General features: G+C 38.3%; 2 protein-coding genes across 4 annotated transcripts; both read right to left on the reverse strand.

Annotated features, from left to right (window-relative positions):
• Positions 1-3,824: 3,824 nt before the first annotated feature.
• On the reverse strand, positions 3,825-7,975 carry LOC307134027 (uncharacterized protein). Of its 3 annotated transcripts, XM_079829451.1 has the most exons (5): positions 7,851-7,959; positions 7,432-7,773; positions 5,730-5,786; positions 4,762-4,821; positions 3,846-4,514 (listed from the first exon to the last, which is right to left on the reverse strand). In XM_079829451.1, exons 1-5 carry the CDS (start codon positions 7,909-7,911, stop codon positions 4,342-4,344), a joined length of 693 nt encoding a protein of 230 aa, XP_079685577.1. In that variant the 5' UTR covers positions 7,912-7,959; the 3' UTR covers positions 3,846-4,341. The 3 variants fall into 3 exon arrangements, with proteins under 3 accessions (XP_079685578.1, XP_079685579.1, XP_079685577.1); XM_079829452.1 differs by lacking the exon at positions 5,730-5,786 and having other exon boundaries at positions 3,825-4,514; positions 7,851-7,965; XM_079829453.1 differs by lacking the exon at positions 5,730-5,786 and having other exon boundaries at positions 3,845-4,514; positions 4,762-4,791; positions 7,851-7,975.
• Positions 7,976-8,572: 597 nt separating this feature from the next.
• On the reverse strand, positions 8,573-14,962 carry LOC307134024 (uncharacterized protein). Its single transcript, XM_079829448.1, has 7 exons — positions 14,946-14,962; positions 14,177-14,195; positions 12,934-12,983; positions 10,913-11,209; positions 10,390-10,635; positions 10,256-10,318; positions 8,573-10,156 (listed from the first exon to the last, which is right to left on the reverse strand). Coding segments are annotated over exons 2-7 (807 nt in total). The 5' UTR covers positions 14,179-14,195; positions 14,946-14,962; the 3' UTR covers positions 8,573-10,007.
• Positions 14,963-15,355: the final 393 nt, after the last annotated feature.

A 15,355-nucleotide genomic window follows, 5' to 3' on the forward strand; every position in this document is an offset into this window, starting at 1 on the left:
AGGGGTCCCCAGAAAATTTCAGAGAATAAAAAGACAAAGCAAAAATGTATAAACTGGTCTATCGAATATTCTGTTAATTTCTAAATGTTTCTCTCATTTCTTGCCATACACATTGGCTACTATTCAGAATTGTATGTTTGCTTGTATCTTTCTGAGTCTCTTTATCTCGCTCACCTGGGGTTTTAGGCAGTGTTCCTAATGCAGTACATAAGCTGCTTACATACATTTATTGTGAAAGTTGCTTGTACAAATAATTGTATTTAATCTTCAGCTTTATACATACAACATTATGGATAGACAATTGATTAAGTTTGGAAACAATATTTTGTATTTATAATGTCACACAATGTATCTAACAGTTTAAATGTTCTTTCATAAAAATAGATGGATTTTAGGAAGGGGTCCCTCATAAAAGATTCCCTGGCATGATAAAGTTTGAAAACCCCTGCTTTAAATCTTATTGTACACCACTTTATACTGCCCACTTGTGGACAAATGATAGATTATTAGTTTACAGAGGCTTCAAGTATCCTACAATGATGCAATGAGAATTTTTTTTTAAGGAGACCTAGATGGCTCAGTGCAAGTGAAATGTTTGTGAGTGTGTTAGCACATTTAAAGCTGTGCTACAGAATCTTTATCTGCTGACTTAAAGCTTCTAAAAGAGAGATTATCATGATGGGCCCATCAAATATAAGATTGAGCACTACACGTTATCAGTCTGAGTTGTGGAAACACTGCCACTGTTTATTTTTGTAACGCGTTGATGATTTAAAAAAAAACATATATTGTTGTTGTTGAATATGTTGAGTGTGTGTGTGTGTGTGTGTGTGTGTGTGTGTGTGTGTGTGTGTGTGTGTGTGTGTGTGTGTGTGTGTGTGTGTGTGTGTGTGTGTGTGTGTGTGTGTGTGTGTGTGTGTGTGTGTGTGTGTGTGTGTGTGTGTGTGTGTGTGTGTGTTTAAATGGACCCTGAGTCTGTAACAAAAAAAAGTTTGAATCAACAGTGATTGCATTTTTAAAGCACACAATTCTAAGAAAAATGTCAGAATTGGAAGATAAAAAGTTGCAATTACCCTTTTTATTTGTAGGCTAATATTTGGTGGTGGAAACAAGCACCCATGAAACTCAACGCATCAAGAGCGGGGGGTGAAAACTTTTGCACAGGATGTTGTGTACATTTGTCTTATTTTGTTTAAAGATCATGTTTGTTCATGTAGTACTGCCCTTCAGAAGCTAATATGCTTCCCAGAAGACAAAATGAGTACAATTTACCCTGTTCATCCCATTAAAACAGTTTACACACCCCAGATCTTAATGAGCAACAATATTTTTATTTTTTCTAAGATTGTCTAAATATTGTGGAAAACTGATGTTGTCTAAAATAATATGCAGAGGAAAACCAAGTCCTATGTTTGTGTTGCATGCCTTATTAGTATTCTGAAGTATTTAGATTAAGTTACAAAACTTAAAAATATTACAAATGACTTTTTAAAGCAGGTATTTTGTAGTGAAATACATTTTAAAAGTAGCTTAACCCTGACCACCGCTCGTCCTGGTGGATTTTGTCCGCTCTCTCATTCCGTTTTATCTGGAACCCACGAAGCCACCGCAATCTGAATAAACTTTGAAGGATTTCTAGCATTCAATCTTCTCTATTAGATTTCATATGTTGAATACACTCTCAGAAAAGAAGGTATAAAAGCTGTCACTAGGGCGATACCTTTTCAAAAGGTACACTTTTGTTCCTTTTAGATACTTATATGTACACTTTAGGTACTAAAATGCACCATTTAGGTACAAAAGTGCAACTTTTGAAAAAGTGCTGCCCCAGTGACATCCACAACGACACCAATATGTAAGCAATGTGTAAACTTCTCCTAACTTTACCTGCCTTAGTCAGTGTTGATCTCATCGCACCAGTACACATCCTGTAAGCTTTATTAATAACTCTATCTATTGTCATTAAATGTGTTTCTTCTTCTTCTGTATCTTTGAACTCATCAGAGCCCTATAAATATACATCAGTGATTGATTATCTGCTCTCCAGTCTTTCCCAACTAATGCTCTCATTAAGTTTAGAACTTTCTTACATTTTGATTCTTTCCCTTCTGATCTAACCACATGCTCTAATGTTATGTTTCCATATTGTGCCCATATAACTTCAAGTTCTGTCTGTCCATCCCTTTCTTCCTGGTAAACATCATATGACAACATTTACTTGGAGAAAGCTTAAAGCCCCAATTATTCGACTGTGCTCTACTTTTCCTACAAAAGCATCGTTCCTACACCACACAGAGCTTGTCCTGGAATAGTTGTCTCCTCTAACTAGGAGTCTGATTGGTCTTTATTGCCCTCTACTGGTCATTGTCATTTTTTCCTGACACAGATCTAGAGAGGTTCCTGCAAATACAGACAGTAAATGTTCATTACATGCAAAGTATATTTTTCTTAACTTTTCATAAACCATAAATATTCTAGTACAGTCAGTGAACTGAATATTATGAGTGAAGGCAACAAGTAGCCAGCAATATTAGAAGTGTCACATTACAAATGTTTCAAATGTTGATGACTGTAGTATAAATCTGTATCAGATGTTGAACTTACTGATACTCATATGCAAATTACTCATACGCAACTATTACAAAAAGGTGAAAACATTCTCTGATGCTCCAGAAGGAAAGACGATGGATTAAATTGTCCAATTTACCTTGATCTTCAAATTCAAAAGTTTTCATGATTTACTCATCCTCAAGTCATCCTATAGGTGTGTATGACATTCTTCTGTCAGACGAACACAATCAGAGTTTTATATATATATATATATATATATATATATATATATATATATATATATATATATATATATATATATATATATATATATATATATATATATATATATATATATATATATATAAATATATATATATATATATATATATATATATATATATATATATATATATATATATATATATATATATATATATATATATATATATATATATATATATATAGATATGTATATATAAAATCTTCCAAGCTTTATAATGGCAGTGAATGGAGAGATTTTGAGGCCCAAAAAAGCACATCCATCCATCATAAAAGTAATCCATACGACTCCAGTGGTTAATAATGATGTTCTGAAGAAACATATCCATATTCATAACTTTATAAACTACTTCCGGCAACGAGTTCTGACAGAAGAGTGAACTTTGACATAATTTTAAGTCTTACTAATGTTTTCATTGTATTATCCTGTGTGTGTGTGTGTGTGTGTGTGTGTGTGTGTGTGTGTGTGTGTGTGTGTGTGTGTGTGTGTGTGTGTGTGTGTGTGTGTGTGTGTGTGTGTGTGTGTGTGTGTGTGTGTGTGTGTGTGTGTGTGTGTGTGTGTGTGTGTGTGTGTGTGTGTGTGTGTGTGTGTGTGTGTGTGTGTGTGTGTGTGTGTGTGTGTGTGTGTGTGTGTGTGTGTGTGTGTGTGTGTGTGTGTGTGTGTGTGTGTGTGTGTGTGTGTGTGTGTGTGTGTGTGTGTGTGTGTGTGTGTGTGTGTGTGTGTGTGTGTGTGTGTGTGTGTGTGTGTGTGTGTGTGTGTGTGTGTGTGTGTGTGTGTGTGTGTGTGTGTGTGTGTGTGTGTCTGCGAGTCAGATCGTTTCCATCCTCATATTGTGGTTTAGTTGCATCATCATAAAACAGTCAGTCAGGAAATCATTATTCTGCATTGCATGACAATTATGAGAAAGCTTTTTTAACATCTCTGAATCTATACAGTTGTGGTTAAAGCTTTGCTAATGGTCGGTTTTACAGCTGTTTATATGATCAGAACTCTCATCAACACGTTTATTATTGAGTTCATCTGTTGACATTTTTATTAAATCAAGCTTTATGTGCCACAAAAGAGATTTACATTTATATTGTCTCTTGAAAACAGCTTATACACGTTAATGCTTCTCTAGATAAATATATAAAGTCTAAAGATATAGCCAGACACAATAATCATTTTTAACCTGATTCCTGCTGTTCTAAAGATATTAAAACTTTTGTTTGCTGTTCTTTCTGAATAAGGACATTGGGTTATTCTCTACATGTAAAAACATCAGCATATTGTTCAATGATATTGAGTTAATAAACATTGCATTAAAGACAGTGGCAGCGCTTTGATATTGACTGAACCACACAAACCTGAATAATCACCACAATCATCACTGACTGGTTAAGAGACGCTGGTGCTGGTGCCACAACATCTCAGTTCAGATCTGACACACAGTTCTCTGTTTTAATGTGTGTTTCCCTACAGCGATACTGATTTACTGAAGCTCAGATTGTCAAATAAAGCACATAAGCTCATTTGGCTGATTTGTGTCTCATCAGAGATGAGCGTTTGGCTTCTTTCCATCCTTTCTGCCGGCCGTGATGGTGAATGATTCCTCCTGCGACGACTGTAGTCAGAAAAAACACAAACACAGCCAGACCAACACCACCGAACATCAGCACACGCTCCGTCACCGTCACCTCGTCTACACACACAAGAGTTATTCACACACACACACACACACACACACACACACACACACACACACACACACACACACACACACACACACACACACACACACACACACACACACACACACACACACACACACACACACACACACACACACACACACACACACACAGTATTAGTGCCAGATCTCCACAGAAGAGCATTTAGAGCCATTAGAAAACCCACTTAAACAAACAAGATAACCATCAACACATTACCTGTGATCTCAACTTCTGCTTTCGTCTCTTCTGTTACAAAAACACCCGTGAAAATATGATCTGTAAATATATGAACACACAAACAAAATCCTGCTTCTGTAATTTTTTTAAATTACAAATTAACCTTAAAATGTGGGTTAGTTAAGCAATATCTAGTGCCAAGTTTAATATCTACTAATGTGCTGCTGATCTCAATCACAAACCACTACAACAAACATCATCTTCAGATCTCGTCTTGAGTGGCTCATCTTAAAGGGGTCATGAACTGAGAAATCAACTCTTCCTTCAGCTTGTGACATATAAGAGGTCATCATACTGTAAAAATATCTTTAAAACGTCCTTGTCAGTCCAAAAGTCCACAGCTTTTATTGTAACTAAGCCCAGAGAATGACTCATTATACACTCACCTAAAGGATTATTAGGAACACCTGTTCAATTTCTCATTAATGCAATTATCTAATCAACCAATCACATGGCAGTTGCTTCAATGCATTTAGGGGTGTGGTCCTGGTCAAGACAATATCCTGAACTCCACACTGAATGTCGGAATGGGAAAGAAAGGAGATTTAAGACATTTTGAGCGTGGCATGGTTGTTGGTGCCAGACGGGCCGGTCTGAGTATTTCACAATCTGCTCAGTTACTGGGATTTTCACGCACAACCATTTCTAGGGTTTACAAAGAATGGTGTGAAAAGGGAAAAGCATCCAGTATGCGGCAGTCCTGTGGGAGAAAATGCCTTGTTGATGCTCGAGGTCAGAGGAGAATGGGCCGACTGATTCAAGCTGATAGAAGAGCAACTTTGACTGAAATAACCACTCGTTACAACCGAGGTATGCAGCAAAGCATTTGTGAAGCCACAACACACACAACCTTGAGGCGGATGGGCTACAACAGCAGAAGACCCCACCGGGTACCACTCATCTCCACTACAAATAGGAAAAAGAGGCGACAATTTGCACCAGCTCACCAAAATTGGACAGTTGAAGACTGGAAAAATGTTGCCTGGTCTGATGAGTCTGGATTTCTGTTGAGACATTCAGATGGTAGAGTCAGAATTTGGTGTAAGCAGAATGAGAACATGGATCCATCATGCCTTGTTACCACTGTGCAGGCTGGTGGTGGTGGTGTAATGGTGTGGGGGATGTTTTCTTGGCACACTTTAGACCCCTTAGTGCCAATTGGGCATGGTTTAAATGCCACGGCCTACCTGAGCATTGTTTCTGACCATGTCCATCCCTTTATGAGCACCATGTCTCCATCCTCTGATGGCTACTTCCAGCAGGATAATGCCCCATGTCACAAAGCTCCAATCATTTCAAATTGGTTTCTTGAACATGACAATGAGTTCACTGAACTAAAATGGCCCCACAGTCCCCAGATCTCAACCCAATAGAGCATCTTTGGGATGTGGTGGAACGGGAGCTTCGTGCCCTGGATGTGCATCCCACAAATCTCCATCAACTGCAAGATGCTCTCCTATCAGTATGGGCCAACATTTCTAAAGAATGCTTTCAGCACCTTGTTGAATCAATGCCACGTAGAATTAAGGCAGTTCTGAAGGCGAAAGGGGGTCAAACACAGTATTAGTATGTGTTCCTAATAATCCTTTAGGTGAGTGTAGATCAGTGAAAGACCGCCTCTGCAGAAGATCAACGCCTACTGCATCATCACAGCTTTGGCCCCGCCCACTGGAGTGTTAGTGAGGTGACGAGGACAGACGAACAGACTAAAAATAGCATCACCTTACAAAGGATCCTAATGCTGGGAATGTGCTTATTTATTTACAACAATGTGAATGTCTCAGTTGAGCATTATTTATTTGTGTTCGCTACATTTCACTGTGGATTCTTTGGGAAATCAGTCGCAATTTCGCAGCTGCGTTCAGTCGCGTCAGTGATTATCTAAGCGCAGGGCACCAGACTGTAGCCGAATATATATATACACGAGTGTCTGTAAATATTAAACTGCAAAATGCTATTTAAATATTACTCCTGCATGTTCTGCATCTCTATGTGATTGTGAATGACGGGTGCGCGCGCACACACACACACACACACGAGCGCGCGTGACACTTGCTCGCTGTCTTTATAGTCTCTGCCGTGTCTCTACATGAGGACACGAACACATAAACCGTCACTTCATGAGAATTTACCGTTTCATTTGAGAACACTGTCATATCATGAACACAGACTCTCAAAGGTCTTCAACCCGTCGAAATAAAAGTTCAATTTAACGTGAAGAAATTGACAGAATATATTAGGCTACTGTTGTAGTTATCATTGTTGCCAATTTTAACACATTTGTGTGTTTTACCAGTTGACAAGTATTAAAAATTATTATTTTAACAGTCTAAACATGCATTCTTCATTATTTGTTATTTCATGATTGTCTAGTTTTACAGTAGGCTATGCACAGGAGAACTTATAAGAATAACCCAGAATAGCAAATCCATTAATGGTAAAAAATTTACTACATCTTGGGTTTTCTCAACAGCCCAGCCTGCTGGGTTAAAATGCCACTGGGTTAATTTAACCCAGCATGTGTTCTGGCCAATATTTACCCAGCGCTGGGTTGCCAATTGGGTTGTTTTTAACCCAGCCATTTTTAGAATGAAAATAACATGTTCATGACCCGTTTAAGATATGATGAGAAACACTGAAATGTGTTACCGGTATACTGATCCTCCAGTCTGAAGGGTTTGTCGAAGTGCATCTCTGGAGCGTCAGACTTTGTTCCACAGAAATAAAGCCCCAAATCTGACTCTGATACTCCAGAGATAGTTAAAGAGACTTTGGTGACCCAACTGTCTGTGGTCATTTCCAGACGTTTGCTGTTTGGAGGGAAGGTGGTCAGGAGTTTTCTTCCTGTTTGGTCCTTCTCCGCAGAAATCAGCAGAACGAGCTCTTCAGATCTGAGATGATACCAGGCCACTTCATATCTGTTCCTCATGCTGCAGTTCAGACTGATGCTTCCTCCCATCTGGACTCTCACAGCAGAAGATCCTGACGCATCTGAGACACACTGATATTAGCTACTATTTAAGGTTTATATGTTAATTTCATGAATGTTTGAGATAGTATATATTTACCACTGGACGTGATTTGCATAATCCAATAAGTAAATACACAAAAGAAAATGGTTTTCTCCATTGTGTCTGTCGTCTGTAACGGTGTTGATCAAACTGCAGGTCTCAGCTCAGAGTCACTAAACCACAAAGTGTTTTCATTTCCGTCCCAGAGAAACAAAGCATTGAATAATAGAGTCTCTGTCAGGTCAAGTGTTACATCCTCACATCAAACACTCAGAATGAGTCTTCATGACATTGGTTCAACTTTGCTTTTAAAACCAAAGGGCTCCAAAAACCTAACAAAATAACCACTTTTCCCTTAATAATAAACATAACGAATGCTGATGTTTTTATAGATGTGCGACCTGTACACATCATTTAACATCTCAGACATGTGATACTGTATGTGTTTGCAATGATGCTTGGTGAACAAAACTTGGCTATTGTGTGTCCGTGAGCAAAAATATTCATGTTTCATACAAGTTGAGCTTTATTCTGAGTGATGCTTTTGATTAATTCATCATTTTAACTATATTACATAAAATATTCTCTACATAAATGTTCAAACACACATGATGTCTCTTCTTGGTTTACATGTCATAACTGCATTACTGTGCGTGGGTTTTCCGAAAACTGCTGGAGGAAGTCTCTAAGTTTCTAAGGTAATGAGAAACAGGAAGCTCACGCTGCACTTCTGAAAAGTGAGCAACATCAGTGAAGAAACGAAAGATGCTCAAAGGGTTAACGCAGGAAGATGTTTATTAAGTTACTGAACAATACATAGACAGTAGAATAAATAATCATTAATATACTCTATGATAGCTTTGTATACACCGATCAGACATTACATTATAACCACTAACAGGTGAATAACCCTGGGATACATTAGGCAGCAAGTGAACATTTTGTCCTGTGTTAGAAGCAGGAAAAATGGGCAAGCGTAAGGATTTGAGCGAGTTTGACAAGGGCCAGATTGTGACGGCTAGACGACTGGGTCAGAACATCTCCAAAACTGCAGCTCTTGTGGGCTGTTCCCGGTCTGCAGTGGTCAGTCTCTATCAAAAGTGCTCAGAGGAACTGCTCAAGAAGTTAATGCGGACCAACAAAATATTAAGACATTAGGTCATAATGATATGCCTGATCAGTGTATATACTCTATAAAGTGACCATTGATCAACAGTTGATTTTCCCTCTTCTAACGTTGAGCATGAATGAAAACAAAAAGATAATAAACTTAAAACTATCCCATCAATATGTTATACTGAAATGATGAGCACATGTTTAATTCACATGAATACTTTCAAAGGGATTACTGTAGTTTCACACATATAAACTCATTTCACAGATGCCATACAGCTTGACCTGCAATATTCCTTCAAAGCAGAATAGTGCAAAAACCACAATATCTGACCACAGAAGACAGGACCGCTCACATTCACACACGTCTGATGGTCAGAAGCTTCACAGTCTCAGTGAGGTGATGAAAAAGCCAGAAAATATGAGTGTAAATCCATCAAACATTGTGCTTCTGCTGGCTTTTGAGCACCATGGTTTTTAGGAAGGCTACAGTTAATTTTTCTCCCTTATTCCTATAATTTTACACCAATAGAAAAATGATATAAAAACATAGTTTGAAATCTTAAAATCCGCTAGTGGTCAGTTAAGGCAAGGGCAAGGAAACACATGGACGATCTCTCTTCCTCGTGTTGCATTCGTACAAAGCACACAAAATATTATTTTCAAGTCCTTCTCAGTTCTCAGGCACATATGATATCTCCATATTCCCTGGGATTTTGTTGATGACGATAATCAGACAATATTTTTCTTTTTTCATATTTTGTGCATTAAAGGCGATATATCCTCCCTTAAATTGATTTCCAGGGGCATTTGAACTTTTATATGGTTACTTCTCTTCCCTTATTAGATAAATGTATTATCTTTTATTACATTTAATCAATACATTTATTTAGAATAATGAGACACAATCGGATTAAATCATTATCAACAAAATCCATCTTTGGCACTGAAGCTGCATCTGAAGAGGTATTTAACAGAATCCAACAGAATGCTGTTGGAGCTGTTGCTCTGAGGATGAATTGAGTACCGGTGTTGACACTAGAAGATCTGGGCCACGTTAACAGTTTAATCTCGCTCCACACGGGCCCTCAGGAGACATTATTACAGGCCCTCTGATTGCTCTGGACTCCGACGGCCCAGCAAGTAACCTCCATTCAGACACTGGGGCTTCTTGAAGACAATGAATATGATCACACCCACCAGAACCAGAACCACAATCACAGGCAGTCCAACACGCCAGAACCAATACACTGTAGGAGGAAGAGGAAGGAGGTTTTTAAAATGTGTTTTTCTTTTTTAAACACACTTCTTAATGAATTTGTAAAGCTCTCAATGCCTACTGTACTTACTGTGTTGTTCAGTGTCATCAGGTTTGTCATCTGTCCTCTCTGAGCCAGATCCAGTACCAGATTCTGTAGAGGATGTCAAATGTTGGTCACACCGTTTAACATTTACACTTCCGATCATGATGAATAAACCTCACCTGTGACTGTGACTGTGATCAAGGTCTCATTTTTAGAGTCCAGAACTCTGTATGTTCCAGTGTCAGTGGCTGTAAACTTTTTAATGGTCAGATTCCCATCACTGTCGGTCAGTCGATCACTGCTGACCCCGTGACCTCTCGTCCACACCTCTGTCCACTCTCCACTGGAGTTTGTCTCCACTTTATCAGCATTGATCAACAGAACATCCAGCTTCAGCTCCTCACCTGTGTTCACAGAGATCTCATCTGAGGAGAAACACACACACACTCAGCATTATTATAATGTGTCCATCAGTCAAGACCACACACACACATTCAGCATTATTATAATGTGTCCATCAGTCAAGACCACACACACAGATTTAGGGACCAAATGCAATCTCCATGTATTTATATTCCAATGCAAGTCCCATATTGGAGTTGATTCATCTGAATAGGCGGTACGTGACACATTCAGTGTCTGACGGTTACAGGAATAGAATCACTAAAGGAAATCTGATGGTTTGATCAGTTTTCACTTTACCCTGAATATGAAGATGGTACTCCTTGATTTGTTGCTCCTTATCATTAATATGGACCCTCAGAATGTATTTCCCAGCATCCCTCAGTCTCAGATGCTTGATGATGATGTCACAGGCTCCTTTTTTAAATACTTCACTTTCACTCTTACATTGTTCATTCTGACAATCAAGGATGGGTTTTGACAGTCTAGTTAAAATGACATGAAAAATGTCTCCGGCCTGTATACCACATGGCAGGGTGGCGTTTTCTCCTTCTCGTCCGGTCACATGTATAGTGATGTTTCCTACAGTGGGGATTCCTGCAAATACAGACGGTATTAATTCACTCAATGCAAACTGAACAATACACCTGTTTTTGTCTATTCTCAGTCATAAAGTTCATCATGAAATATTTTAGTAAAGTTATTTTAGTCACTTGCTCACACATCCAAGTGGATTCAATAATTGTGAACTGATGATGGAGTAATCTGCAATGCGCTACTTTACTCATTACATCAAAAAGTAATATGATTACATAATGCATGTTACATGTTACATGTAATGCTTCGCCTTCTGAGAATATAGTCCCCAGTGTGTATACGTTTATAAGATGGCTGTGTCTCATGTGACCTTGTTATTTGTACACGCTGTGACTATACACATCACAACATGTAAATAGGAAAATGTTTGTGTTATTTTGTCTCTTATTGAGCAGTAGGCTAGCTCGAGCCATTTACCTCCAGTCTTTGTGCTAAGCTAGGCTAGCTGGAGCCGTTTACCTCCCGTCTTTGTGCTAACTAGGCTAGCTGGAGCCATATACCTCCAGTCTTTGTGCTAAGCTAGGCTAGCTGGAGCCATATACCTCTAGTCTTTGTGCTAACTAGGCTAGCTGGAGCCATATACCTCCAGTCTTTGTGCTAAGCTAGGCTAGCTGGAGCCGTTTACCTCCCGTCTTTGTGCTAACTAGGCTAGCTGGAGCCATATACCTCCAGTCTTTGTGCTAAGCTAGGCTAGCTGGAGCCATATACCTCTAGTCTTTGTGCTAACTAGGCTAGCTGGAGCCATATACCTCCAGTCTTTGTGCTAACTAGGCTAGCTGGAGCCATATACCTCCAGTCTTTGTGCTAAGCTAGGCTAGCTGGAGCCATATACCTCCAGTCTTTGTGCTAACTAGGCTAGCTGGAGCCATATACCTCCAGTCTTTGTGCTAAGCTAGGCTAGCTGGAGCCATATACCTCCAGTCTTTGTGCTAAGCTAGGCTAGCTGGAGCCATATACCTCCAGTCTTTGTGCTAAGCTAGGCTAGCTGGAGCCATATACCTCTAGTCTTTGTGCTAACTAGGCTAGCTGGAGCCATTTACCTCCAGTCTTTGTGCTAAGCTAGGCTAGCTGGAGCCATATACCTCCAGTCTTTGTGCTAAGCTAGGCTAGCTGGAGCCATATACCTCTAGTCTTTGTGCTAACTAGGCTAGCTGGAGCCATTTACCTCCAGTCTTTGTGCTAAGCTAGGCTAGCTGGAGCCATATACCTCTAGTCTTTGTGCTAACTAGGCTAGCTGGAGCCATTTACCTCCAGTCTTTGTGCTAAGCTAGGCTGGCTGGAGCCATATACCTCCAGTCTTTGTGCTAAGCTAGGCTGGCTGGAGCCATATACCTCCAGTCTTTGTGCTAAGCTAGGCTGGCTGGAGCCATATACCTCCAGTCTTTGTGCTAAGCTAGGCTAGCCGTGGGTGTGTCAGACAGAGTTATGGCACAGAGATGAGAATGGTGTGTATGGACTTATCTAACTCTGGGGAATACAGTTAATAAGCCAAAGTCCCAAAAAGTTGGCGTGTTCCTTTAAGACAGTATTTCTTATTGGCCTTTGAAACAAACGAATGACCAGTATGAGGTCAGTGTGGTGTGTGATCATGTAATATTCTGGGGAATTCCCACCATCAATCATCAACTGAAGTCACAAAAAGTCACTTGGCAGAGAAACTATCGACTAGAATAACTGGAACTGAAGAGCAAACATTACAATTTATAGAGAGAAGTGATACTGACCGTTATTGATGAAGCAACACAGCAGCAGCAGAAGAGTCAGCTGTCTGATCCTGAGGAGAAAACACACGAGCTGGATTATATCACACACCACAAACACATTTATACAGAGAGAAAATACTTTCCTGAGCAGTGAAATATTATTAAACATTCACTTTCATAAAGTCTGAATAGCTAACATATGTGGACCTTATATGATAAAAATGTCAACAACAAAATCAGAATCTTTGGTTTTATAAATTATTTCGGTAACACTTTACTATAAGGTTCATACTAATAAATGCATTATTCAAATCTTGCTAACATTAGTTAATGCAGTGTGAACTAACATGAACAAACCATGAACAGCTGGATTTATATGAACTAACATTAACACAGATGAGCTGATGCTGAACAGAGCTGTTGTTCATGTTAGTTCACAGTGCATTAACTAATGTTAGCGAGATTTAAATAATGCATTAGTAAATGTTGAAATGAACACGAACAAAGATAAATAAATACTTCATAAGTGCAGTTCATTATTAGTTCATGTTAACTAATAAACCTTATTGTAAAGTGTTCCCATGATTTCTGTGTAATACTGAAAATCATCAGTCAAACTCCAAACACAAACAACAGGCTTGATAATCTAATATTTATATTAATAATCACACAAACAAAAACCTGCGGAATTCCAAAGCAGACGTAATAATACATAAATAAATATTAAAAATTAGAGTATTTTATTTCCTAGTTTATGTATAATTGTATATTTTTCCACATGTATTTATTTCTACATTTACTTATTTCCACTTATATCTATTTTCATATTTATGCGTATTTTTTATGTCTACATGTAGGCCTATTTATTTCCACTTATTTCTATATATTTAAGTTTTTTAACATTTATTTGTATGTTTATTTATGTAGCCTATATATTTATGCATTTTTTGTGCATTTCTTCATATATATTTATGCATTTTAGTTTTTTAACATTTCTTCGTATATATTTATTTATGTATGTATGTACTTTATTATTATTATTATTATTATTTACATTTCTTGGTTTATTTATGTATTTATTTATTATGATATCAGCTGTGGAATTAAAGCCCATCATCATAATCTCAGTATTAATGGATATGTTCAAGTGGCGCACATGTCGGCTCATTTCCGCATCGATAGCGGCGTACACAATACAGTTATCCTACTATAATAACACAGAGACACACATGATAGATTTATGGTTTAAAACATTAAAACTTACATGATAAATATTCGAGAGTCTTTCAATCAGGCGTCATGAAGTGGCAGGGTGCAAGGGAAAAAAATGAATTTAAAAACGAAACTTAATGTATACACACACAGACACACAAGCTCTTCTATTGGTAAAATATGATCACGTGACTGATGAGAAATCGCAACACAGCAGAATATGGCATTCCTTCAGCCACATCCTGTGTTCTTTCATAGATTAAATCATGTCGTATTGATTTGACCATTAGAGCCACTCTTGACCATTAGAGACTCTAAACCACTGATGTGTCCGCTGTAAAACACTGAATCATAGTCTCTAATCAGTTCAAGTGTTACTGCATCAAACCACCGAGTGTAAAGATGCATCAAATCCTCCTGAATCCCCAGAGTTAGCCTGCATTAGCTCGCATTGACCAACAAAGCTGTGCTTTCTGAATCCATCATCATAAATATTGCACATTTCATAAGATAAGCTCTATGAAAAGCTTCTGTGACATGCAGTTAATAATTCTTTCGATCAATTTGACCATATTAAAAAGGTCTTTACAATCACATCTAGGGTTATGTAGTTAGAGCTGGGGCTCATAACATAAACATACTTTTACTAGATCTTATCTTTTGAAAGAAAGTGTTTCAATATTATAGAATCCATTTCTGCCACATAAGAAAAACTATCACGCATGAAATTATGACATTAAAAGTATGTTTCTTATGTCATGATTTCAGCTATTAAAGGGTTAGTTCACCCAAAAATGAAAATTGTGTCATTAATTCCTCACCCTCATGTGGTTGGACACCCGTCAGACCTCCATTCATCTTCAGACACAAATGAAGATATTTTAGTGTAAAGCTGATGCTGAGAAAGGCTTCAGATAGGCCTCCATTGGCATTCAGTACATTTACACTCACAAGACCCATAAAAGGCACTTAAAACGTCGTTACAAAGTCCATCTCACCACAGTGACTCTACAATAATCTTACGATGTGACGACAATAGTTTTTGTGCGCAAAAAAACTCAAAATAACACCTTTATCCAACTTGTTCTTCCCTTCCGTGTGTGTCTCCACGACGCATGCGTGAGAATATGACGTAGCGCCAGCGTTCGGGAATCCATGAAATGCTCACTTTAGCCCGATTTTGAGAACTACGCCGAGACCTAAAGCACGATCAATGTAGAATTCATCAGCT

Source organism: Gobio gobio (assembly GCF_949357685.1).
Source record: "Gobio gobio genome assembly, chromosome: 11".
NCBI lineage: Eukaryota > Metazoa > Chordata > Actinopteri > Cypriniformes > Gobionidae > Gobio > Gobio gobio.